This window comes from Bos javanicus, chromosome 24 (assembly GCF_032452875.1).
Source record: "Bos javanicus breed banteng chromosome 24, ARS-OSU_banteng_1.0, whole genome shotgun sequence".
Classification (NCBI taxonomy): domain Eukaryota; kingdom Metazoa; phylum Chordata; class Mammalia; order Artiodactyla; family Bovidae; genus Bos; species Bos javanicus.
In genome coordinates this window covers 41,883,479-41,910,577 of record NC_083891.1, presented here as the reverse complement: position 1 = coordinate 41,910,577, position 27,099 = coordinate 41,883,479, and the positions used below count along the sequence as shown (strand labels likewise).

Below are 27,099 nucleotides of genomic sequence, written 5' to 3'. Positions count from 1 at the left end.
CTGGCCAGTTTCACCTTCCAAGGTAGCCTGGGTCACCGCACTGCGCCCCGACCAGAGTCAGCAGCAGGCTGAGCTGCCAGACTGCTTCTTGCCCTTTGTCCTTGCCCGGGAGGGTGAGTTGACAAGCTCAGAGAAATAAAACAAGCATGTGGCAACCAAGATATAATTATTCCTATTTTTAATCTGGCCAAAGATCAATAGAAACATGAATTGTGAAGAATTGTCAGGCTGAAGAGTGGGAATGAAATCACAATTCATATGCTAGCAGTGGATTTTAAAGTGAATGACTTGTCCTTTAAGAGTCTGTAGCTCCATGTAAAGTCCAGCCCGGAGAGCGTGGGGTTTATCACTGATCCAGCTTATAGTGTGGTTCAGTTTCAGAAGAAATATGTTAAGCTGAAATTAGAGTGTGCCTGCCCAGACAACCTCGTAATGGTGCAATTTTGGAAATGATTATATAAGTTCCAGAATTTATATTTACACATAAATTACTGCATGTTGGCAGTGCAGTAAAGGGTGCTTGGTCCCTAACCGTACATTCTCTCTTAGGAAATCATTGAGATGTGCATTTTACACTCAGGGCCCAAGAAAACGACCATCAGGTGGGTGGTGTGGTGGTAAGGGGGCCACTGGTAAGGCACCCTATAGCAGGGGGCAGGCTGAAGGATACGTGTCTGGTGGCATTTCTGATCTGCAGTATACATGTTAGCTAAGACTATGCCCCAAACACTGGAAAATCTGGGTGTTTCCTTCTCCCTGGTATGTAGTGACCTGAGTCAATGGCCAGGGGTCCCTCTGGGGGTAGTCCTGAGGGAATCACTGCAGTGTTCCTTTCTTCCTCCTGGGGACTTGGCCTTTCTTCCATCAGTGGATCCTGGACAGAGCACCGGCAGCTCCGTTGGCTAACTGCTCCTCCGTTCCAGGGCATATCCTCTCACCCATCCTGGGGGGAAGGCCTAGAAATGTCTCCTGCTCCAACACCACTGTTTTCCTATAGCTTTGTTTGCCTTCCAATGAATGTGTTAACATTCATAGGTCATCTTCCTGAATGGATAAAAAAGATATGGTACGTATATATAATGGAACACTACTCAGCCATGGAAAAGAATAAGATAGTGCCATTTGCAGCAACATGGATGGACCTAGTGATTATCATACTAAGTGAGTCAGAAAGAGAAAGACAAACACCATATGATATCACTTCTGTGTGAAATCTAAAATATGATACACATGAACTTATCTATGAAATAAAAAAAGAATCATGGACATAGAGAACAGACTGGTATTTGCCATGGAGGAGGGAGGGGTTAGAGGAGGGGTGGGTTAGGAGTTTGGAATTAGTAGATGCAAATTATTATATATGTGATGGATAAATAGTTCCTAAACTGTGCTAAACAGTTCCTACTGTACAGCACAGGGAACTATATTGAATATTCCATGTTAAACTACCATGGAAAAGAATATACATACATATAGAGAGAGAAATCAACCAAATTTGAATAAAATTAAATTTTTTAAACAATTAAAATCTTTTTGTCAAAAAAAAATATTCATAGGTCATCGTTCATGTGGGACCTGTGATATTGACCATCCTCTTGGTTCAGAAAACTAGCAGAAGAGCTAAATAAAAAGAGAAATATAATAAAACATACAATTGTATTTTGCAGGCAATGGTTTGTGGGTTATGATAAAATAGCCGACATGTCCATTCTACCTGACCCTATGATGAATGAAAATAATTAAAAGATGTGTATGAATAATATTCTTATAACTGGACAGAATACAAACTTCTTAGACCATTAAAGAAAGCATCATGCTAGAAATGCTTATTTCAGATGCAGTAACACGTTGATCCTCAGTGTATCCTAACACCAACCTCTCATTGCTATTTTATGTTTATGCACATGTTGCAAAACAGTAAAATTATTTTATTCATTAGTATATTAGTTTCCTGGATAAGGAAATGGCAACCCACTCCAGTACTCTTGCCTAGAGAATTCTGTGGTCAGAGGAGCCTGGTGGGTTGCTGTCCATGGGGTCACACAGAGTCGGACACGATTGAAGCGACTTAGCATGCATGCAAGCACTGGAGAAGGAAATGGCAACCCACTCCAGTGTTCTTGCCTGGAGAATCCCAGGGACGGGGGAGCCTGGTGGGCTGCCGTCTATGGGGTCACACAGAGTGGACATGACTGAAGTGACTTAGCAGCAGCAGTATATTAGTTTCCTGTGGCCTCTGTAACAAATTACCACTAAGTGTGGCTTAAAACAACAGATACTTATTCTCCCAGAGCTCTGGAGGCCAGAAGTCCAAAGTCAAGGTGTGAACAGGGCTGCAACCCCTCTGGAGACGCTAGAGAAGAATCCGAGGTGAAGCCTTTCACCTTCTGGTGGTTGCTGGCAGTCCCTACGGGCCCCTACGTTCACATGGCCTTCTCTGTGCATGCATGTGTGTCTATGTGTGAGTGTGTGTGTTGAGTCACGTTCTTCCTCTCTTGGATAACTCCACTCTGAAGACCTCTAAGATTCACCCAGATAATTATGGATTATCTTCTCATTTTGAGACCCTTAACTTAATCACAATCTGCAAAGACCCTTTTTCCAAATAAGGTAACATTTACAGGTTCCTGGGGTTAGGATCTAATATCTTTGGAGCCACCGTTTAGTCCACTACTGTGTGTACTAACAAATTTCACATCAACTTCAGAATTTGGTTAAAATCATCTCTGACAAATAACTCAACGTAGAGAAATGTAATAACAGGAAAAGGTATAATTACTACTCATTGAAAATATAAAAGACATTCAATCAACCGATTGTTTTTTATGATGTGAAAACTATTTCCCTGTTTCTAATTCTCTTATAAAAATAACTGAGGCAATGTGAAAAGTAATATTTACCTAAATTATATGTAAATTTGCCAGTGATTACTAAACAAATCTAGGCGTCTCTCTTTTTTAAATAATATGGTTGAAAATTATCAGAAGTTGAAGTACACAGAATACCCAAGGCTGCCTCAGATCCAGCTCATTCCTTCCCGCACACATTAGCAAACTTTTTATTGTCTTTCATAAGGCACGGGAAACCCCATTACAGGATTAAACATACTATATTTCAGATGGAGTTTCTGGCCACCCAGGCTATTATCTAGTTTAGAGTAAGATTGGTAAATACACTCTAGTTACAGCCATCCAGTTTCTCACATTTTCATAAGCAATACAATTCTAGAGTTCTGGTGTAGCCCAATGATTTATTTAAGAAATCATGAGTGTGTTGTAGGGCTTCCTCGGTGACTCAGCTGTAAAGAATCTGCCTGAAATGCAGGAGACACAGGTTCGATCTCCGGGTGGAGAAGATCCCCTGGAGGAGGAAATGGCAGCCTTGCCTGGGAAATCCCATGGACAGAGGAGCCTGGTGGGCTACAGTCCATGGAGTAGCAAAGAGTCAGACATGACTGAGCGACTAAACCACAAATGTATTAAAAGAGCAGCATCAGAGTTTATCCGTCCTGACTATGGCCTTGAAGCCAGAATGACCCAGCTCTGCGCTGTACCTCTGCCCCACTCATTGCCGCTTGACCACCTCCTCCACTTCTCATCCTTTCCCTCGTCATCTCCCTTGAGCTTATCTTATTCCCATGTCCAGTAACCAGGTTCCATATTGTACCCACAGATCACCCCTATGGCTTTGGCAACTTCTGCAGACCCCTCCCAGTTTCCTGGGTCTCATCTTCACTGCTTCATTTTCTGCTTGTTGACATCCTCTGCTGCCAGAAGTGAGAGAGATCTTACTCACCCTTGACCTGCAGAAGTCCCCATGCCCCTGCTGGTCAGCTCAACTCTTCCCTCCCACAGAGGGGATGTTTGGATGTATTTCACTTGAAGTGTTGCAAAGACATGGAATCTCCATCTGGGAGATAAACAAGGGTTATCAAGATCTCACATTTAAGCAAGTCAATGAGGTGTAGAAAAGTCCTAAGAATTACAAATCAATTTATTAATTTTAATTGGAAACAGAGGAGTTTTCCGTGTCCTATGAATCTCTAAATAGTTTTCCCAGAGGAGAACCTATGATTTCCAAGTATTCATTGTATTCAAAACAGTTTCTCGACTGGCTCTGAATAGAGCTCATTTCTGACATATGCACCCATCTTTTTGCCTTCAACCCGAATATCAACAATAAACATGTGTAGTGTCTGAACCATATATAATAAATCTTGGCCCTTTTTTTTTAGGAAAGAATCAGTACCATGGGTGGGACTTGCAGAGGAGAAATGATGGCAGCTGTTATCCAATGTGCAAAACTCCCGATTTTATTTTAGCATCTTTACATCTAAATGCATATATGAAAGTAGCAATCCAAAATGAAGTGAGGTTATTGTTCAGATTTGTAAATGCTTTTTTAAAAAAAACTCAGATACAAAAACAAAGTTTATTTGAAAGTAATCACCTTTATCATAAGAGTGATTTCAAGCTGAGAGGGAGACATGAAATTATTTAAGGAGATGAACATAGGAAGGAGAGCCCCAAAAGCCACTGATGTAGAATTGATTCACTAAGAGGCTTCTCCGATTCCAGTTACTTGGCTGTCCGTGAGAGCCTAACAACACACCACAGCCTGGCCCTCCTTAACCGGCATGAGTTAAAGGAAATCTCCTTAAAACCTTCTCTGGGAGGCGACTGGCTTCATCTGCCATTTCTGAGAATCATTAGCGGGCTGGTGACTTCCTCCAAGCCATCTTAATGTCCATGAAAGATATTGATCTATGAGTCATCAGAGCTGCATTTAGCTTTGCCTTTCAAGCTGCCCTCCTGTCTACCCTCATCAAACCCCACCAGTAAGTGGTCTCTGGAGGCCAGAGGCCCCCAGATGTTTAGTGAAAGCAATCAAGACCATGGACACGCTCAATGCCGGAGCGACCCTGCTCCTCTCCCATCTTTCCAGGCCACGTCTCACCCTTGCTTGAAATCACCATCTTAACCTAAAAGAAGCCGACTTGACATTTGAGCATAAAAGCACCAAAATTTCTACCGATAGGCAACAGAAAAATCACATTTTCTCCCGGTTTTAACAATTCACCTTCTTTCGTTTCAATCACTGCCTCTCCTTACCAACTTTAACCTCATGTTCACCACTCTCTATGTTTTCATATATTCGAATCAATCATTTTTTTCTGCTCTAGAAGCTGAAAATCTTGATCTTCCCGAACCATGGAGCTTTACCTGGCTCCTTGCTGCACTGATCCTTATAGTCATCATTGCCGTGGCTGACTCTTTTTCACCACGGGTGTAAAGGAGCTCCTGATTAAAGTGCCACTATTATTTTAGAATTTGCAGCCACCTTCTCTTTGTACTTTTTGATTTATTTTGTTTTTTAGTCAACTTCTATCTCCACGGAATGTACCATTTCATAATTCCTTTGCAAGATCTTAAAAACCTGCCCCAAATCACAATGGGATTCTCTAAGCAACAGTCTACCAACATCTTTTACGTATTTACTGAGTATAATTTGAAACATTTGAACATTTCTGCCTCAAAGAGACAGACATGTTAAGCATCCGAGGAATAGGATGAATCCCCTATGAATTCAACCTCTGTGTGGATCCCCACCATGAAATTAAATTGTTCACACTTGGAGAAAAATGCATTTCTAAAGCATCACTTTGAAAAGCAGACCTCCAAACTCTCTCACCCTGCTCGTATCCTTTGCATCTTTCTGAGTGCCTAGCTCATACGCGTTTCCTACTCTCTTTGGATTTATGTTCCATGTGCTATCTTTTGTGAAACTCGAGTGTTATAATTTGTCTTTTGAATAAAGCATAGAGTTTATTTATTTTTAAGGCCTATAGTTACAGGGGAAATCCGATTGGATGTACAACTGAATCTGATTTCTCAAGAACAGAGGCCTGGACATCTGGGTGTTTAGCAGCTCTGCATGCGGTTTTACTACTGGTGGTTTGAGAAATGCTGGTTTAACCTGGTCCTGACCACCCTGAGTTCACTCCCCTCCCTCCTGCAGGGGGAGCAGAGGGGATCTGACACCGCCTCCCCCTGGCCAGCCTGCTTGAGGGTAAGAGGTCAGCGCAGGCCTTCTGCCCTGCAGTATGGGAGCTTGGTGACCAGCCCTCCCAGCCCTCCGAGGCTTCTCTCAAGGTAGGGGAATCGTCTGGAGCAATGGACACTGACTGGCCTCACTGCACCTGTGGCCTCAGCATCATGGTCTTTCGGTCTGTGCTTCAAGGCCTGCATTCCAGGGGGACCACAGACCACTTGGCACCATGTCCTCCCGGGCCTTTGGAGAAGCCCCCGCTGGTGCTGTTGGGCTGACTCCATGGGGCCCTGAGGCAGAGTTTCTTAGGACACCCCCTTCCCTGATTGGTAGTGTCCAGATATGAGCTCCTATATCTCCCTGGAAATGACCTTTTTTCTTTTTTTTTTTTTTGAGACTCAGCCCAGAGGGCAGACCCTGAGCCTCAGCTAGAGCTGCTGAGGGTTAGATTATGTCCTCCCCCAAATCCACACATTGAATTCCCAGCCCCCATACCTCATAAAATGACTGTGTTTGGAGATAAGCTCTTCAAAGACTTGATTAAACTAAAATGAAGCTGTTCGGGTGGGCCCTAGTCCAATCTGACTGGTGTCATAAGAGGAGGAGGTTTGGACACACAGATGCCAGGCCTGCGCATGAAGGCAAAACAGTGACAAGGAACCATCTCAAGCCGGGGAGAGGACTCGGCGTAGACCAACCCTGACGACGCCCTGACCTCGGACTTCCGGCCCCCAAGGCCGTGAGAGAGACGTGTCTGTTTAATTCCATGGTGTGTGGGATTGTGTCCCGGCAGCCACGGCAGTTGGAGCAGATGTGTGCACAGGCTCAGGTTCACAAAGGGTCTGCACCTTTCTTATCCTGCTGTGTCTCAAGGCTTGGCAGCATCTTAACTCTTGGCAGCTGGTGAGTGGCTGTTTTCCTGCATCCCAGTGAATCCTGCTATCAAAGTCTTGGTGACTTTTGCTTTTATTTTCCTATCAGTAAAAAATGTCCACGTTTATCACCCATTTGTTCTTACTCTAATATAAACTGTGCCTTTGGCTTACTTTTCTGTTGAGGTGCTCCATTTTTCTTACTGATTTACTAGAGTACTTTTTAGAGTAAAAACATTGAATTTTATGTCATATATTTGGCAAATATTTTTTCAGCTTTTATTTCTTATTGTGTTTCTAATTTAGCATGGAAATGTTTAAATGTTTTACACGTTCAGAAGTCTTTAATTGCACTTGTATTTGAAAAATTCTTTGCCCGTACATGAATCAGATGGGTGGAAGATTTAACTAAATCTTCTTCAATTTTTAAATGATTTCATGTTTTATTTTTTAATATTTAATCCAGTTTTTTATTTATTTGGTATCTGGCATGGGAATAAGGATGTCAACTGATTTTTTTCTCAAAGATCTAAATTTTTCTATACAATTAAAAATATAATAATCTAGTCATGGTCCTTTGAACTGAAATATTTTCTTTTTCCTATACTACTATTTACACACCAAATTCTGATTTTTGGTTATTGTTATGATTCATTGCTCTCTTTTCTTCCTTCCTCAATACTACTATTGGTATCACCACACTTGTACACAATGACTATACTAATTATATGTATATTCAGTTCAGTTCAGTTCAGTCACTTAGTCGTGTCCAACTCTTTGTGACCCCATGAATCGCAGCACGCCAGGCCTCCCTGTCCATCATCAACTCCCAGAGTTCACTCAAACTCACGTCCATCGAGTCGGTGATGCCATCCAGCCATCTCATCCTTTGTCGTCCCCTTCTCTTCCTGCCTCCAATCCCTCCCAGCATCAGAGTATTTTCCAATGAGTCAACTCTTCTCATGAGGTGGCCAAAGTACTGGAGTTTCAGCTTCAGCATCAGTCCTTCCAAAGAACAGCCAGGACATATTAGTATTATATTAGTATAATTATCGGAGAAGGCATTGGCAACCCACTCCAGTACTCTTGCCTGGAGAATCTCATGGGCGGAGGAGCCTGGTAGCCTGCAGTCCATGGGATTGCGAAGAGTCGGACACAACTGAGTGACTTCACTTTCACTTTTCACTTTCATGCATTGGAGAAGGCAATGGCACCCCACTCCAGTACTCTTGCCTGGAGACTCCCAGGGACGGGGGAGCCTGGTGGGCTGCCATCTATGGGGTCTCACAGAGTCGGACACAACTGAAGCGACTTAGCAGCAGCAGGAGCAGCAGCAGTATAATTATACTAAATACTTAATATGGGGCAAATTTCTCTTCATTTCTTCTCTTTTTAAACTTTTTCCTGTTTGTTCCTATCTATGATTTTTAAGTATTTTTTCAGGTTCTCCCAATGACTCATTGAAATGTTGCTTGGGAATTATAGTCTGCTAATTAAGTGGAAAGAATCGATATCTTGTCTCATTTCATTTAGACCTGTTTGTTGACTATGTCTTCAAACGTCTAGATTTAGTCTTACTCATCCTTACCATTCTAGTTAGGACTGTTGCCAGGTATTTTTTCATCACTATTTTCCCATGAAGATTCCCAATCACTTATCACTGAATCAAAAGGACACTGTTGACTTCTGGATGTTCTCTGAATACCACCATTTTGTCAAGTTCTCTTATCAACTCAAACAGGTTTTCCATTGATTCTTACAAAGACTCTAGTTAGATTTATCATCATTCACAGTCAAGACGATTATCTGGAATCATGCTCCTAATTAGAAGTGTGTCTTATTTCTCCTTCATGCTAAAGATTAGAGGTGACAACAGCTGCTTGGCTCATTTTTCATAGTACATGATTCTTAGTTAGCAAAATGGAGTGTCCAAATTTGAGTCTTCTGAGTACAGAGAACATGACTCTGTCCTGGCCACTGTCTGATCATTATCCAGTCAAGAGAATGGTGCTGAGGTGGTTTGAGGAGCATGGACCAGTTCTCTTATAGTGTAGATTTCCTCCATGGATCAAACTAGACCCTCAAGAGCCACCCATTTGCTCCTGGTGTCTCAGGCCCCCAGAATTGCCTGCCCAGAGTTGTGTACCCGTCCCTTAACTACATGTATACACATGAAATATATGTGTGTGTGTGTGTGTGTGTGTGTATGTATGTGCTCAGCTGGATCTGACTCTTTGTGACCGCATGGACTATGGCCTATCAGGTTCCTCTGTCCATGAGATTTCCCAGGCAAGAATATTAGAGTGGGTTGCCATTTCCTCTTCTAGGGGATCTCTTGACTCAGGAACAGTACCTGCGTCTCCTGTGTCTCCTGCATTGGCCGGTGGATTCTTTACCACTGAGCCACCTGGGAAGCCCATATGAGTACATACATATGCATATACGTACATACACACATACTCTGAGGCACCTGAGAGCAGGTGTCAGAAACCCAGTTGCCAGAACAACAAAGCAGGAACTTGCTACTAGGGTGCTGATGTCATAATGGCAGCAAGGGTCACACTAACTGAAATTTGAATCATAAAGTTCTTGGTAGCAGCAAATCACAAGTTTTGCGTTGTCTCAGATTGTGTGAGCATGGGTCAGTAGAAAGAGGTCCGAACTTAAAATCTGGAACCATGGCCTCCATGTCAGCTCTGACACCGATGAACCCTCTAGAGGTTTACAGAGCCTGTGAAATTCCCTGACGTCACCATAGTACTTCCTGTACACGAAGGAGGTTAGATACGTGACTCTTTCAAATTCTTTACTTCCAAAAATATCTTATCAGAAATCCCAAAGGTTCATGAACATCAGAAAAGAAATTCCCACTCATCATTAAATCATGTCCCTCTACAGAAGAGTATTTTTGGTGTCAGTTCTAGGAAGTCTTGTAGGTCTTCATAGAATCATTTAACTTCAGCTTCTTCAGCATTAGAGGTTGGGGCATAGACTTGTTACTGTGATGTTGAATGGTTTGCCTTGGAAATTAACCAAAATCACTGTCACTTTTGAGATTGCAGTCAAGAACTGCATTTTGGATTCTCTTGTCGACTATAAGGGCTGCTCCATTCTTTCTCAGGGATTCTTGCCCATGGTAGTAGATACAGTGGTCATCTGAATTAAATTATCCCATTCCCGTCCATTTTAGTTCACTGATTCCTAAAATGTTGATGTTCACTCTTGCCATATCCTGTTTGACTCATTTGAAAAGACCCTGATGCTGGGAAAGATCGAGGGCAAGAGAAGAAGAGGGAGACAGAGGACGAGATGGTTGGATGGCATCACTAACTCAATGGATGTGAGTTTGAGCAAACTCTGGAAGATAGCGAAGGAAGGGAAGGCCGACATGCTGCAGTTCATAGGGTGGCAAAGAGTTGGACACAACTTAGCTATTAAACAACAACAACAAAAGAATGATCTAAATTTCCAATGTTGCCACTAGGACTACATGAGTGAGTGAAACAAATTTTTTCAAGAGTGAGTGAAAAAAAAAATCAAGATTAAAAAAATAGGGGACAGGGACTTCCTTGATGGTCCAGCAGTTAAGACTTTGGGTTTCCAGTCCAAGGGGTACAGGTTTAATCCTTAGTTGGGGAACTAAGATTCCACATTGCCATGCAGTGCGGCCAAAAAAAAAAGGTGGGGGGAAGTAGGACAGCTGGACTTCCCATCTACATCAGAGGAAATGATATTATAATTTCACAGCCGTTCCATCAACAAGGACATGGGCACAACAGGTATTAGGGCTTTTCAGAAAGGGTAGAGTCAATGTTTCTGATTTACAAGCAGGTGCCACTTGAACACACACTTTTGTCACCCCTCATCTTTTTTCATAAATAAGAAAATCAGAAGCTATGAATAGCCGACTATTTCTAACGCTTTTGGAACACATGATCACTTTAATTCTGCAATGAGTGTCTCAAGTTTTTCGTGCAGGGCACCAGAAAACTGGCCCACCTTTTCTTCTTTTCTATAAAACTGAAAGGTTGGAATGCAGTCGACCTTGCACTCTCTCACCAGTTCCTCACACTCGTCGGCATCGACTTCCAGGAACACCACATCCTCGTGCTTCAGGGACAGGGCCTGGAAGAGGGACTTGATGGTCTTGCAGGGCCGGCACCACGTGGCCGAGAAGTCCACGGCCACCAGCTGCTCCCCAGCTTCCTTTAGCGCCACCTTGAAGTCATCTTTGCTCAGGATCACCTTCACCAGGTTGTCATCCAGGAGCTCTGTGTCTTCCTCTGACTGCAGGCTATTGCCTTCTGCGGGCCAGACTGTGTGCTCTAAGGACCTGGTGGTCTCACCCGCCTTGAGTAGAATGGTTTCGGTTGAGGACTTGGGGGTCTCACCCTCCTTGGGCAGAATGGTTTCAGCTGAGGACTTGGGGGTCTCACCCTCCTTGGGCAGAATGGTTTCAGCTGAGGACTTGGGGGTCTCACCCTCCTTGGGCAGAATGGTTTCGGCTGAGGACTTGGGGGTCTCACCTTCCTTGAGTAGAATGGTTTTGGTTGAGGACTTGGGAGTCTGACCTTCCTTGGGCAGAATGGTTTTGGCTGAGGACTTGAGGGTCTCACCCTCCTTGGGCAGAATGGTTTCGGCTGAGGACTTGGGGATCTCACCCGCCTTGGGCAGAATGGTTTCCGCTGAGGGCTTGGGGGTCTCACCCTCCTTGGGCACGATGGTTTTGGCTGAGGACTTTGGGGTGTCACCCTGCTTAGACAGAATGGCTTTGGTTGTGAACTTGTGGGTTTTACTCTTCTTGGGCAAACTGAATTTTGCTGGAAAATTGGGGGTATTGTCCTGCTTGGGTGAGATGTTTTTTTCTGAAGAAGTGGGGATGTCCACCTGCCTGTGCAGGGCAGTTTTGAGTGGGAATTTGGGGGAGTCAGCCTGCTGTGATGAAATGATTTTGCCTGGGAAACTGGGGGAGTCAGTCTGCTTGGGTGGGAGGATTTGGTTTGGGGAGTTAGGGGAGTCAGCCTGTTTGGGTAAGATGATCTTGGCTGGGAACTTGGGGGAGTCAGCCTGCCGTGATGGATTGATCTTGGCTGGGAAATTGGGGGAGTCAGCCGGCCATGATGGAATGACTTTGGCTGGGGTGTTGAAAATGTCACTCTCTTTTGTCGAGATGGTTTTTTCTGAGAATTTGGAGGCATAAGACTGATTGGGCAGAATGGTTTGGATTGGGGAGATGGGGGCATCAGCCTCCTTGGGCAAAATGGTTTTGGCTGAGGGCTTAGGGGTGTCGCCCTGCTTGGGCAAGGTGGTTTTTTCTGAAGAATTGGGGGTGTTGGCCTGCTTGTGCAGGGTAGTTTTACTGGGGGGATTGAGAATGTCACCCTCTTTTGGCAGGATGGTTTTTTCTGGGAAATTGGGAATGTTACCCTGTTTTGGTGAAATGGTTTGGATTGAGGAATTGAGGGTGGTAGCCTGCTTGGGCAAAATGTTCTGCTGGGGGGAATCGAGAATTTCCCTCTTTTTTGATAGAATGGTCTTTTCTGGGAAACTGGGAGTGTCAGCCTGGTTGGACGGGACGGCTTTTGCTGAGGAATTGAGAAAGTCCCCCTGCTTAGGCAGGACAACCTGGGCTGGAGAGCTGGGGGTGTCACCACTCTGCTCAGGTGGGAGTGTGTGCACAGCCTGCAGGGCTTCGGATGCCCCCACTTGTGTCCGTTGAACATTGCTGACCTCGTGGACAAAGGCCTCCAGGGGGTGTGCTGGGACCTGGAGAGTCACATGGCTGGACATAACCTGTAATAATGGGCTTTCTGAAGAAAAAAAAAATATCAGAGAAGAAATAAAAGCATTCTGATCATCTACTCCAAGGAAGACGGACAGGAGTCCTTCTTAGAGCGCGTGAAGGTAGTCTTCTAACTGATACATTCATTTGCATACTCATATTCCACACAAGACCAAGCAGCATGTGATTACACGTAATCTTCACCTAGGTTTTTTCCCCTTTAACTACAAACTTCTCTGCTTAGCTTGACACTACAGCTGACCCCCTAAGCACACAGGTCCCCAAAGCAGCCCCTTCCCTCCTCCTGACCTTTATCCTCACCTTCATTTGTTTCTCCTTGGTTGTCTGACCTCATTTCTGGTTCCTCCAGGACCCCAGCTTCATCACTTTCCATTTCCAGTTCCTGGTCTCTACCCACCCCTACTTCACAGGTGCCTCATGGCACCAGCAAGGCCATCCCCTTCGACCTTCTCCAACCAAACATCATATGTCGAGTAACAACCTGTACTGGGGTAGAGCCTACAGCCGGCCTGCCCTCTCTGTTTTCACAAGTGTCCCATTTGAGAGTTTCATGACACTCTGCGTTTTGGGGCTGCTCTGTGTGTGGGGCCATGCCGTGCCTGAAGTGAATTCACAGGCATTATTTCCTACAACAAACCACTGAGGTAAGTCCCATTATGATCTCCACCTTACAAGTGAGAAAACTCAGCCTTAGAGAAGTTATGGGACCAAGTCAAGGTCCCAGAGCTCATCTGTGGGGCAGGTTCCGAGCCCACACTCCTGATACTGGGCTGGGCTGCCTGCCGAGTGCCCCATCCAGGGGGGTGACTTGAAACCATCTTTCCTACCCCCTTCCTCCAGGTCGTCCCCAGCCACAGCCTTCTCTTTATGACTCGGCCACCACAACCATCTACTAAGGTCTCCTCTGTGATCTCCTCGAACTGTGGTGCTGGAGGAGACTCTTTAAGGAGATCAAAATAGTTAATCTAAAAGGAAAACAACCCTGAATAGTCATTGGAAGGACAGATGCTGAAGCTGAACCTCCAATACTTAGGCCACCTGATGCAAAGAGCCAACTCATTGGAAAAGACCCTGATGCTTGGAAAGATTGAAGGAAGGAGGAGAAGGGGGCAACAGAGGATAAGATGGTTGGATGGCATCACTCATTCCATGGACATGACTTTGAGTAAACTCCAGGAGATAGCGAAGGACAGGGAAGCCTGGCGTGCTGCAATTGGGGTCGAAAAGAGTCGGACACAACTGAATGACTAAATAGCAACAACAGGTCTCCTCTCAACTACATCACCCTCTTCTGCAAAGTCCTACCTGCTAATCAGATGTCCAGTTTGGATATTGGGAAGGGAGATTATGACATGGAGGAGTTCTCTAACTGAGAAGAGGCAGTAGTGATGGTTCCCCATCCATGTGACAGAATCCTGGCCTCCCCTCTCCAGGCAGAAGCCTCAGCAAGGACCCAGGTTGGATGTGTTCAGAAGAGAGCTGGAAGCGAAGGAGCACCTGCCTCCCACACCACCTGGAAGCCTAGGAAATGCCACAGCCATGTGGGCTCCATGTGCCCATGGCAGTAGGGGTGATGGGCAGATTGCTGGGCCAGGGAGGTCCTCTCATCCCAAGTGGGGCTGTGATGTTCTAAGACTTGAGCTTCTCTTTGAACCAGGAGAAGCTCAAGAAGAACAAAGAAGCCACAGTACAGGGGGATTTGCAGTGAGAGGCAAGGACCAGGGGCACAGGCTTGACCAGGGGGTGACAGCACGGGCCCTAACACCAGACAGCCTCCTCCATCCTTAACAGTTCCCAGTTCCAGGACCAGGCCAGACCAACCGCCTCACCTGGGAACCAGCAGGAGGCAGGGGGCTCAGGAACAGCAAGTCCATACAGCCCTGTGAACCCACAACCAGCCAGAGTTCGCACAGCCCTGTATACCCACATATTACGGAGAAAGGGCAGGAATCGGAAGACAGAGCTGTCACCAGAGTGAAACCATGTTCCTTAGGCTGAAATCCCCCAGGAGCGTGGTGTCCACAATTAATCAATATATTAATATGTAATTAATCATTAATAACACCACACTGCATATTTGAACATTGCTAAGAGAGTAGATCTTAAAAGTTCTCATCACAAGAAAAAGAAATTTTAACTATGTGTGGTGACAGATGTTAATTAGACTTACATGGTGATCATTTCACAAGATACACAAATATAGAATCATTATGTTGTACATTTGAAACTAATATGTGTTAATTATATCTCCATTTTAAAAGTTTTTTAAAAATCTTAATTGAAAAAGGAAAAAATAACAGAAGCTGACATTTGGCTCCTCCTTTCTTCCTAGTCTGGGCTTCCCTGGTGGCTCAGTGGTAAAGAATCCGCCCGCCAATGCAGGAAATGTGGGTTCAATCCCTGGTCCAGGAAGATCCCCAGGAGAGGAAATGACAGCCCACTCCAGTATTCTTGCCCTAGGAAGTCCCAGGGACAGAGGAGCCTGGTGGGCTACATCCAAGGAGTCACAAAAGAGTCAGACACAATTTAGTGACTAAATAACAACAGCTCTTCCTAGTCTATGGTTTTATGTGACTTACTAACTTCTTGGGCCTGTTTCCTCATTTGTAGTATGGATGCAATCATGGTATCTGCCTGATACAGGGATTGTGAAAACAGAAGGTCATGTGATATAAAACACCTGGTGCAGCAGCCAGGGCAAAGCAGGTCACTATACTCGAGTGTCTTGCTTATGAGCATCGGCTCTGTGCCAGAACTGAAAGAGGTGTTCTCTGTCGAGTGAAACCGTGCAGCCCACTCAGGAGACCCCTAGGGTGTCGGAGACTGTGTACACATGGCCCCACTGGTTGCCCAGAGCCCCCACGGACAGTTCCTCATGAATATGGTGGATATCATACCTTGTGTGACACCTTGGGGGCAGGGGTTTTGGGAACTCAGAATCTTGCTTGGGTTTTCTGACAGCAATCTGGTGCATATATCACAGAGCCTACAGCAGAGCCAAGGATCAACCGATGAGCAAACAGCAGGATTTCTGCAATGGGACATGCAGACATTGTCCCTCTCCTTGGCGGGATGAATAACTACAAAGAACATCACATCCGCTCAGCTCTGATTTCACAGCCAGAGGAGTCTGTATCAAACTTCAGAAAAAGTCTCTTCTGAGGCTTTTGAGATTCCAGAATTGTGGGTAAGGGTGCATTTGAATTACACTCTGCATCTTATATATGAGGAAACTGAAGCTTAGAGACATTGGTCTTCCAACCCCTCCACCCACTGCCAGCAATTGACTTAAAAAATTACAATTATTCAACCCAACGTTATAGTAAGAAAAAGACAAACTTGATAAAACTTAAAATATTTATTAGTATGAATCAGTGTGCGTTAAACCAAAAAATAACAGATACAATTGGACAACGTGGAAGGCAGTGCTTTACTACAGAATACAAGGTGGACAGGTAGGTCCTAAGGTCTGCAGCGGCGTCTTCTATACGTGAGAACTGGGTCCAGCCCAGACAGAGGCCCCTTATGAAAACACGAGGGAGGGGGCAGTTTACACAGTCAAGTGCTGACACTGGATCTCTGGGTCTGGTTTTAGTAACGAAGGTTAAACCAGAACCTAACGGGGCTGAATGGGGCTCAGAGCCCTTTCTTTCGCTCGTTATTCAAGTTGTGATCAGCGTCACAGAGTAGAGAGATGCAGGGCCCTGAGGGGAGCCTATTGGGCCATCACAGGTCACGTTCCTCAACCTCAGGGGACACACCTCTGTCACCTGAGCTCCCCTGGGTCCTCCACGGGGTCCAGCCCTTTGCTTGGCTAAAGGCTGGCTTCAGCTCTCCAGATTTCTCTGGTCTGCAAGCAAGTGCCCTGACACACTGCTCCCCACTATAAAGACGGCAGCTCAATTACGAGCGTGCAGTGTTGGCACAATTCCACTGCCACCTGGGGGAATTCCCATGGGGAGACAATCCCCCTGAGAGCCCATGCCCGATTTCCACGATTGAGTCATGAGCCACACTCAGCCAGGGGAATGGATCACATGTTGCTGTAACAAATCTGAAGTTGTATTTACACACGTGAAGGAAAACAGAAGAGCACATTTGGGGGAACTGGGTGAAGGACGCTGCTGAACAACTTGGAACAACAGTAATGTCCAGGCCTTTACATCACATCACACGGTTATGGTTCAGAGATTAGAACAGTCAGAAAGTAATCTCAAGGCAAAATAAAGGAAGATAAGCAAGGCTCCTTGTGGACAAAGCTCGAGACCCCATCTTCAGAAAAGACCCCAGGTTCCTGCAAATGTCTATGTGCCCGTCTTCTCTTTCCACAACTGCTCCAAGGAGTGACTATAGGCAAGCGGCCGGCCAATGCCTTGAAAAGTTAAGGCTGCACAGAAAGGCAAACGAGTGGCTCCCAACCACGTGGGCTCCTGAAACTAAGCCATAGGCTCACGGGTGGGTAGCCTGCTCTGCGTGGTTAAGACCAGGTCTTTTATGCAAGATGGGAGTGCTGAACAGCCAGCCCAAAGCTGCAAACTCCTCAGGGCCATGCACCTCCTTAGCTAGGGAACTTTGTCTAGAGACAAGCTCTGGTCCTTAGGGACTGCCAGGTGATGAAAAATTCCAAAATAAGCCTGCATGCCACCTGGAACGAGGTCACTTGAATGTGCAACCCACATTTTTTTAAACTTTGTTAAGAGGCAAGATAATGGCTCAGCCTTCAAGCAGAATCACGGAGCCCATAATGTTGACAAGGTGCACAAAATCCTTAAAGCCCTGCAAAGTGTACCAAGGTGTCCAAGTTCCAATTTGCCAACAGTTTTAGGGGAACCCATCTGGAGTTTAAGCTCTTGAACCAAAAATAAGTGTTTTCAGCTTCCATGTCCTAAGATTGTCAAATGATTCTGGCAAGCTGAGTAAAGTGGTAAGAGCACCAAATTGACAACATATTCTCAAGTTGAAAAACACCTACATCTGAGATTTCAAACTGTTTTCTTCATTGCAGCCCACGTGAAGAAGTGTGAATGGGGCCCTGATCTCTCAAGGACTCTCACTTTTTTTGACAGCAGACTCAGTATCCCCAACCATCAAGGGCTGGTGGGACCAGCATGGCAGGGCTCAAGAATGGCTCAAACCAAGTTACAGAAAGTTTGAGGTCTTTCATCGGCCCATGATCTCTTTCTTGATTTTTACACTGTAGGTCTTCAATGAGTGTTTGTTGAGCCTTGAAGGTACCAACTGGCCCTGTTACCACACTACCTGGTCAGCCACATCTCACCCCACAAAAGGCACCAATCTGAATCTCCTCCAAGGTTCACTTCCCATCCTGAGCCTTCCTAGGAAAACAACCGTTTCTCAACCCCAGGTTTTTATGAAAATTAGAAAGAAAACAGGATGTGAACTTTCAATAGGGACAGTTTTCTTCCCTTCCCCTCCACTGGATTCAGACATCTTTAATTCACTGGGATTCCCAGGTGGCTCAGTGGTAAAGGATCCACCTGCCAATGCAGGAGACATAAAAGACGCCGGTTCGATCCCTGGGTCAGGAAGATCCCCTGGAGGATGAAATGGCAACCCACTCCAGTATTCTTGCCTGAAGAATCCCAATGAAGGAGGAGCCTGGTGGGCTACCGTCCATGGGGTCACAAAGAGTCAGATACGACTGAGCACAAAACAATTCACTGAGCTGACAGGGAGTCTGAAAAGGGAAGGTTCATCAGAGCCTGTTCCCAGCTAACAGGCATTCCAGGGGTAGGCTTGTGTTCAACCTTAATACCCACCCCACCAAAGCTTGGCCCTTTCCTAAAGACCCTCTGATTTCGTAGTTTTGGGCGGGGCAGGGAGGAGGGGCAAGCAGGGGGGCAGGCGTCTAGAATCTTACTGTGCCAGTACTTCTGGCTGGCTTTCCTGTAATCAATTATTCATTGATATTGTTTAATATGAGAAGTTTGCCCTACAATTTACATTCAAACATCATCCAAGTAATTTGTTCCCGGGATATGGCACTATGTCACACTCTTTTAGTAAAATAACACTCTGTGAGAAACTTCCCTAAGAGAGTGGGGATTTATTACCCTGCAGGTCATGCAAACCAGGTGGTCTCTGGAATAACATTTATATCCTGCATTTGTCACTGCTTACACGGTAATGACTCCAAATGATTTCCAACACCAGGCCTCCAACTCCCAGCGCAACGTGAAATACTGTAGTCGGGTTCAGTTGGTTTATATGACCAAGGCTTAGAAAAATGTTCATGGAATAAAAGTCAGAGATGTAGACAACAGTTCCTAATACATCTTTCTCCACTTCCATAACAAGCTCGAGTTCTACCGTAGATGGTCCAATTACACCTCACTGAAAGGAAAATTAAGGGAACCTTTCGGCAAAGGTTGGTGGAGTAACTAAGGCAACAGCACTGAAGAAGTTCCTGACATTTGATTAGAAACACAGGAAATCAGAGTGGAACATCACTTTAGAACCTCACACACATAAGCCAGTAAGACTTTTGTACAAATTTAAGAATATTTTAAGGCTTTTAACAAAAAAACTCAACTATACTTAATACCTAAAATCCGTTCCCTCTGAGTGAATTTCACACACCAAAGGCCATTCTGTGGCAGGGTGGTGGGTTTTCCCAGAGTTTCCCAGAATCCTTTTCCAGGGACACTTCCTGCCCTGTTCTCTGCAGGGCTCTCCTCCCTCTGAGCCAGGGGCCAGACTACCGAGGAGGGAGGCCCTGAGGAAGTGCCCAGGGAGGGAGCTCTGGCCTCTTCAAGTACAGGGGACCCTGCCCCGGGTCAGCAGCACCGCCGGCCGACCTGCGAGGTTGGCTTCACCAGTTTGATGGATCCACTGTTTCCGTTTTCATGGGGGTCCAGGGGTGGAATCTGGCGACCTGCAAGGAAGGGAGGCCAAGGGTGAGTTCTTGTTCCCAGCTGACCCCCTGTGCAGATGGGGGCCTGCTCCCGCTCCCCGACGTCATGTGTACAACCTGCAGGCTGCAACCAGGTGGAGGGGCTACCTCTTCCAGTGTTCCCCCACCATGCCACCCCCCAGCCTGGGCTGTGTGACATCAAACATAGAAAGGAAAGGAAAGGTAAAACCAGCTTTCTGCATCCGCCTTCTCCACACAGGCATCAGCACACTGCTCGCTCCCAGCCTTCCCCCATCCGCCCACTAGAACGACTGCCTCTCAGTTTCAACAGCAACAGTGAGGCCTCAGCTTCTTAAAATAGACCTGGCTGGGGAACTGCGATGGTCCCAGCAACACTGCATTTTAACACCAGGTTTCCATCCCTCATCCTGCCAACGCACACAGAGAGTTAACGGGAAAGCCTCTAGAGACATTCTTCACAGGAAACAGTATCTTAATGCCATAAACAAGCAGAGCAAAATGTTAGTCGCTCAGTCATGTCTGACTGCTTGTGACCCCATGGACTATAGCCTACCAGGCTCCTCTGTCCATGGGATTCTCCAGGCAAGAATACTGGAGTGGGTTGCCATTCCCTTCTCCAGGGTATCTTCCTGACCTAGGGTTCGAACTTGAGTCTCCTGCATTGGCAGGCGGATTCTTTACTACTGAGCCACCAGGGAAGTACTGCAATACTCTTATGATTTCTTAAGTCATAAAACTGTGTTGCTGGAGAAGATTCTTGAAAGTCCCTTGGACAGCAAGGAGACCAAACCAGTCAACTCTAAAGGAAATCAACCCTGAACATTCATTGGAAGGACTGATGCTGAAGTTTCAATACTTTGGTCACTTGAGCTGACTCATTGAAAAAGACCGTAATGCTGGAAAAGATTGAATACTTTGGTCACTTGAGCTGACTCATTGAAAAAGACCATAATGCTGGAAAAGATTGAAGGCAGGAGGAGAAGGGGGTGGCAGCGGATGAGATGGTTGGACGGCATCACCAATTCAACGGACGTGAGTCTGAGGAAACTCCAGAAGATAGCGAAGGAAGGGAAGCCTGGTGTGCTGCAGTCTATGGAGTTGGAAAGAGTCAGACTTGACTTAGTGACTGAACAACAACAGTGAGGCAGCCCCTTAAAAAGAGCAGGAAGCCACTAGCGCTGTGGAAACACACTGAGAACTCAGAACCTGTGGTCTGAGTTACCTGGAGCTTACTGAAAGCTTAAATATATTTACACAAAAGAAGAGTTCCAGAAAATGCCATAGCATTCGGTACCAAGGTGATCACCTTGGAACACTGTTGAATCAGTATTAATTACATGGGCACAGAATAGGGCAAACACACACACACACATCTGAAAAGGCTCTGGGCATCCAACCATGTCTGTGCTGTTACAAAATGTCCTCTGAGAGCATAGGCACAGTCTCCAAACAGGTCCTCCGGAGGATAAATCCCACAGCAGGGTGTTTATTTTAATAAGGTTTGTATTATGCAAGATTTTGCTCAGGAAAAGTTAAAAGACATTTCTTTTTTTTTTGAGTTCTATCTTTCTGAAAGTTGACAGCTCAGAGAAAAAGCAGGTTTTGTAAATGATTCCTCAAGAACAAAGTTATGGGAGAAAACTGATTCCAAGCCTGTAAACTGTATATTGTGGTGGCTCTGGACTGGGGCTGTGACGCTTTTATACACAACAAAAATAAAACAGCACACTCAGCGGCAGCTGTCCTGGGGATGGCCGCTTCCTGCACAGGCCTGGCATCGTCTTCCTGCCAAGCTGCTGTCTGGGTACTTCCCTCTCTCACCCTGGCCCCAGGATCTACCAGGCTCCACTTTGGTTGGATGGGTGGTAGAGGGGCTGGGACCTGCCTGTCACTTCCATTTCTCAATTCTGATTTTCTGAATTATCCAGAGAAGTAGACTGACTATGCTTACCAGCTTCCCTGGTGGCTCAGATGGTAAAGAATCTGCCTGCAAGAAAGAATCAGCAGACCTGGGTTCAATCCCTGGGTCAGGAAGATCCCCTGGAGAAGGGAATGGCAACCCACTCCAGTATATTCTTGCTTAGAGAATCCCATGGACAGAGGAGCCTGGTGGGCTACAGTCCATGGGGTCACAAACAGTCGGACACGATTGAATGACTAACACACTAACAAACTGATTGTGTCTACTAGGACTCGGCAGCATTTGCTGTTAATCACGATCTCCCAGTCTCTCTATTTGGGGTGGAGGGGTCCTCTCTGACCCACTGCAGAGCTCACGATCAGGTGGCCCCACCCCAGGAATACAGAATGGAGCTGGCACCACACTGGTGACACCTGAGGTCACCCTCTAAACTGTCCTTTTGCTGCCGTCAAGAAGACAACATTGGGACTGCGAGATAACCTGGAACATTAGCGTCTAGACCTAGGAAGGCGCTAACGCTCTGTGCAGGATGAGCACAGCGTAGGATTCAGGAAGTGGATTCAGCCAGGATGCTGGCAGGAAATCCTGGTTGGGGATAATGAGAGTGCCATGGAGAGAAGTAGAAAATAGGGAGGGAAGGAGGACTGCAGGAAGTTACCTGGCAGACGTGACAACTGGTCGGAGGCGGGAAGATGAGAGAGAGAGGAAGAAAACTGAAGTTCAAGTCCAGGAGCCGTGGGAACGGTGGTGCCCCAGCAAAGACGGAAGTAAGGGGCGAGATCACCATTGACCTTGAATCCAAAACACCAAATGTCTTCAACATGGAGGGGCTTACGTTCCTTTAAAATCATTAGGCTTCCTTGCTATTCAAAGGCACCATTTCCCTTTTAAAAAAATTAGTAGACTATATTTGGGGGGAGGGGCAGTTTTAGGTTTACAGAAAAAATCAGGCATGAAGTTCAAAGAGTTTACATATACTCCTCCTCCTCATCCCCAATGTCCTCTAACACCTGTCATGCGTGGGGACCATTTATTACAACTGAAGAGCCACTGCTGATCATTAAGTGAAGAAATAAGAAAACAACTCAAGGGACTTCCCTGGTGGTCCAGTGGTTAAGAATCCGCCAGCAAACACAGGGGGACACAGGTTCGAGCCCTGGTCCAGGAAGAGCCCACATGCTGCAGACCAACTAATCCCACAAGCCAAGACTTCAGTAGAAGCCCACATGCTGCAACTGCGGAAGCTAGTGCTCCACAGCAAGAGAAACCACCGCAATGAGAAGCTAGAGCACCGAAACGAAAAGTAGTCCCCGAATGCTGGAGTAGAGAAAAGCCCACATTAAGCAACAAAGACCCAGCACAGTCAAAATAGATAAATACTTAAAAAAAAAAAAACAGCAAATCAATACAAAATGGGAAAATGTTGAACAGACACTTTATCAGAGGAGACACAAGGATTGTGAATAAGCACATGAACAGGCACTCAACACTGTCGGTCATTGGAAGATGGATGTCAAAACCACAAGGAGAGACCATCACAGTCCCATCTGAATGGTTGAAATTTAACAACTGATCATCCCACCTGCTGGCAAGGAGCTGGAGCTACTGGAGCTCTGCGGGATTAGGGGTGGGAATGAAAAATGCTAACACCGCTTTGGGACACAGGCTGGGGGACCCATAGAATATGGACTATTGCCTATGAGAGGAGCCAGCCACACTCCTTCGAGGTGTTTATCCACACAGAAACTTGTGCATGAAATCTCATCACAGTCTTGCCTGTAATCACTAAAACCTGAAAACCACCCAAATCTGTAGGTGAATGGATTAACAAATTTTTACTCATGCTATGGAATGCCATGGCAGACTCTTAAGTGTGCCTTGGACAGCAAGGAAATCAAATCAGTCCATCCTAAAGGAAATCAGTCCTGAATATTCATTGGAAGGACTGATGCTGAAGCTGAAGCTCCAATACTTTGGCCACCTGATGTGAAGAGCTGACTCATTGGAAAAGACCCTGATGTTGGGAAAGACTGAGGGCAGGAAAAGGGGGCAACAGAGGATGAGGTATTTGGATGGCATCACCAACTCAATGGACATGAGTCTGAGCAAACTCCTGGAGATAGTGGAGGGCAGAGGAGGCTGGTGTGCTGCAATTCATGGGGTCACAGGGAGTCAGACACAACTTAGCAACTGAACAACAAACTTGGATCAGGACAAATGACCTAATTGCTCGAATAAAGAAACTGCATGGAGGGAACCTACTGTGAAGGAGAGGCTTGAAAGGCACACCAGCTAATTTTATCACTATACATGGAGCTTATTTGCATCCTGACCCAAACATACTGTTAAATGCAAACAAATCATTTCTGATAATTATAAGCTACTAAAAATTTGAACATCACATGTTCAATGTCATTAATATGATAATAGCATTATGACGATGAATGCCACCATATAATTGCTTTGTAAAAAAAAAGTTACATACTGAAAATATTTACAGATGAAATGATGTTCTGGATTGCCTTCAAAATAATACAGGTGTGGGGGGAGGGGCAGGCTGGGGGAAGTGTGGGGTAGGGATGAAGGCAGCTTGGTTTTGAGTATGGTCTGCCCTATATATCTGCAGGTTCTGTATTCTCGGATCCAACTTACCTCAGACTGAAAATATTCAAGAAAAAAATTCCAGAAAGTTCCAGAAAGCAAAACTTGACTTTGCCACACTGGCAACTATTTGAATAGCATTTACATTGTATTTACAACTGCATAGCATTGTTATGGTCTTAGGTATTATTTGCAATCTGGAGATGATTTAAAGTATATGGGAGGATGTGCTTAGCTTATACACAAACACAATGCCCTTTTATACAAAGGATTGAGCATCTTTGGATTTGGTGTCAGTGGTCCCGGAAGCAATCCTCCAAGGGGCACCAAGTGATGACCGTACCTGATGTTCATTACATTCTTCAGTTTACTGGTGTATATGTTTACAGTTTTCCATAACAAAGTCTTTAAGTCCCCTGCAATCTGACCACCATGAAACAACCACTGTTAACATCTTAACATGTGTGTTCCCTTTGACTCTTCGCCCAAAATAATATATTTACAATTACACAGTCTACGTGCTTAGTCTCTCAGTGATGTCTGACTCTTTTCGACCCCATGGACTGCAGCCCTCCAGGGTCCTCTGTCCGTGAAGATTCTCCAGGCAAGAATACTAGAGTGGGTTGCCATGCCCTCCTCCAGGGGATCTTCCCCCAACTCAGGGATTGCACCCAAGTCTCCCTCACTGCAGGCAGATTATTTACCGTTTGAGCTGCCAGGGAATGTAGTCTATGGTTCACATTTTATAAAATCAGGGTATTATACAAAGTGTTCTGTAATTTCTGTTTCACACACAATAATTTATCTTTTTATGTCAGTAAAGACAGATTTACATCCTTGTTTTTAATCACTAGTTTACACTGGTGTTCCAGGATTACTAAAAAATCGTTTCCCAAGTTTTGGGCAGTTAAGTCATTTCCTGTTTTTCACCAGAAGCTGCCATCTGCAATAAGAAGTGGGCAGACTGGAGGCTCAGAGCATGGGTTCTGGAGTCCTGCTCCCAGGACTGACCCCCTGTGACCGGGAGTAAGTTGTAAACCTCTCCATACCTCAATGTCCTCATGTAAAGCAGGGACGATAACAGAGACGACTTCATAAGATAAATGGGGCATTAATGAGCTAGTAAACATTGAATCAATTATTTATTTCAGACGTAATTACCCAGTATAAGAAAAACGCCTGAAAAATCCCATGGACAGAGGAGCCTGGAGGGCTACAGTCCAAAGGGTCACAGAGTCAGACATGACTGAGTGACTAAGCACTACATAAGCAAAACATTTGTTTTTCCTAAATGAAGTAGACCACCAGGCTCTCAGGAATTCCTTATGCAAAGTCCCCATCACTTTGAGCCATAAAGACCTTATACAAAAAAAAAAAAAGAAAGGGACTTTCCTAGTAGCCCAGTGGTTAAGACTCTGTGGGGGGACTGTGGGGAGGTTAAGGGGGGCACTTTCAATTCCTAGTTGAGAAGCTAAAATCCCACATGCCACATGGAGGGGAAAAGAAAAAAGACCTCATATGCATGAAGAGATTTACACTGGCTGAGCCGTGCAAAGGAATACCTTTCGAATTAAGAGACTAATGCTCGGATTTAGGCTTGTCTTCTTCTGTGAAGTCTTTACGTCATTTTTTATTGAAAACATGACTTTGCATAAACCTAGGGAGGTCTCCTAGCTCTTGCAGAAATCCCAGGGTGAATTTCAGATACACAGAGCTGCATTGATGCTGGGAGAGAGCTCTGGAAAATACGGGGAGCTGCATGGGGACAGGGTGACAAATACACACGACTGTATATAACGTAGATAAACAACAAGGACCTACTGTACATCCCAGGGAACTCTACTCAGTATCTTGTAATAGCCTATAGGGAAAACAATCTGAAAAAGAATACATACATATATATAATACATATACAGACACACAAACACGTGTATAACTGAATGACTCTGCTGTACACCTGAAACTAACATGACATTGTAAATCAACTATACTTTAATTAAAAAAAAAAAAGATCAGAAATGAGGAAAACCTTTCCACATCGACTCTTTATCCACAGGTCTCGTACGAGGGAGACACTGTTTCTTGTTGATGATCACCAGACACGAAAAATGACTACAAGCTTCTCTTGTCTCCTTTGCCCAGAGTCATTCAGCTTCATGGGTGACTTTGGTTTTCCATATCTTTCTCACTCTTTTTTTTCCCCTCCCCTCAACATACAAACATAAAATGCTATAGAATATGTAATTGTGTAAGTAAAATAAATTTTATTTGGCAACGGAGTTACTTCACTCTGAGTCGTGAAACACAGACTGGAAGGGTGAAAGCACAGACTCTTGGAGACAGAGAACAGCGAGGGGTCGTGTGGGTCTGCAGGAACCTGGGCAAGGCTGCAGGGTTTAGTGTCTGTGGCACCAGATAAATTAACTCAGAGGAAACGCTCTGCTCCAGAGCTCCGTGGCTTTTATCCTCTGAGCCCCAGAAGCATAAAGATGCAAACTATCCTGAAAACACAAACCAGATACTTACTGATTCCTTGAAAGAGCTCTTCGATATTAATTGCATTCTTTGCACTTGTCTCAACCACGACAGCTCCGATGGACTCCGCATACTCCTTGGCATCCTTCAAAGGCACTTCCCTGGAAAAGAGGGCAGACCAGCAGAGGTGAATGCCCGTCTGTACAGAATAAATAACCCTGCAGAGCAAAGAAACAGCTCACATGCAAATAGCTTCCTCGTGGGCCTGCAGAATAACAACTCGGTCACCCAGTAAGTATTAGAAACGTGGGTGAAGCTTTTTCAAGCTTGAAACCCAGTCTGTGGCATCCATGGAGACAGGACATGCGTGTATAAGCTACTGTCCCTGGTCCCACCAAAGGAGAGAACTCCAGAACAGTAGGAAAGGCATTATAAGTGAGGCCAGCTTTCCGAGTTAGGATTGGTTCCAAATTTTTTTCCCATA

General features: G+C 45.3%; 2 protein-coding genes across 2 annotated transcripts in view; both read right to left on the bottom strand.

The window, feature by feature from the left end:
- Window positions 1-1,969: 1,969 nt before the first annotated feature.
- On the bottom strand, window positions 1,970-16,004 carry TXNDC2 (thioredoxin domain containing 2). Its single transcript, XM_061399941.1, has 2 exons — window positions 13,024-16,004; window positions 1,970-12,730 (listed from the first exon to the last, which is right to left on the bottom strand). The coding sequence occupies exons 1-2, from the start codon at window positions 13,094-13,096 to the stop codon at window positions 10,857-10,859; spliced, it is 1,947 nt and encodes a 648-aa protein (XP_061255925.1). The 5' UTR covers window positions 13,097-16,004; the 3' UTR covers window positions 1,970-10,856.
- A 62-nt stretch (window positions 16,005-16,066) lies between these two features.
- RAB31 (RAB31, member RAS oncogene family) overlaps window positions 16,067-27,099 on the bottom strand; it is an 82,026-nt gene continuing 70,993 nt past the window's right edge. Inside the window, exons 6-7 of the mRNA XM_061399942.1 lie at window positions 26,667-26,776; window positions 16,067-19,618 (exon numbers count right to left, since the gene is read on the bottom strand). Of these exons, the coding sequence (XP_061255926.1) occupies window positions 19,521-19,618; window positions 26,667-26,776 (208 nt within the window). The 3' untranslated portion in view covers window positions 16,067-19,520. The remainder of the gene's footprint in view (window positions 19,619-26,666; window positions 26,777-27,099) is intronic.

Coding starts and splice junctions, on each gene's coding strand:
- TXNDC2 (XM_061399941.1), bottom strand. CDS start 13,096: ATGGAAAGTGATGAAGCTGGGGTCCTGGAGGAACCAGAAATGAGGTCA. Junction 12,731..13,023: donor CCAAGGAGAAACAAATGAAG/GTGAGGATAAAG, acceptor TTTTTTCTTCAG/AAAGCCCATTATTACAGGTT.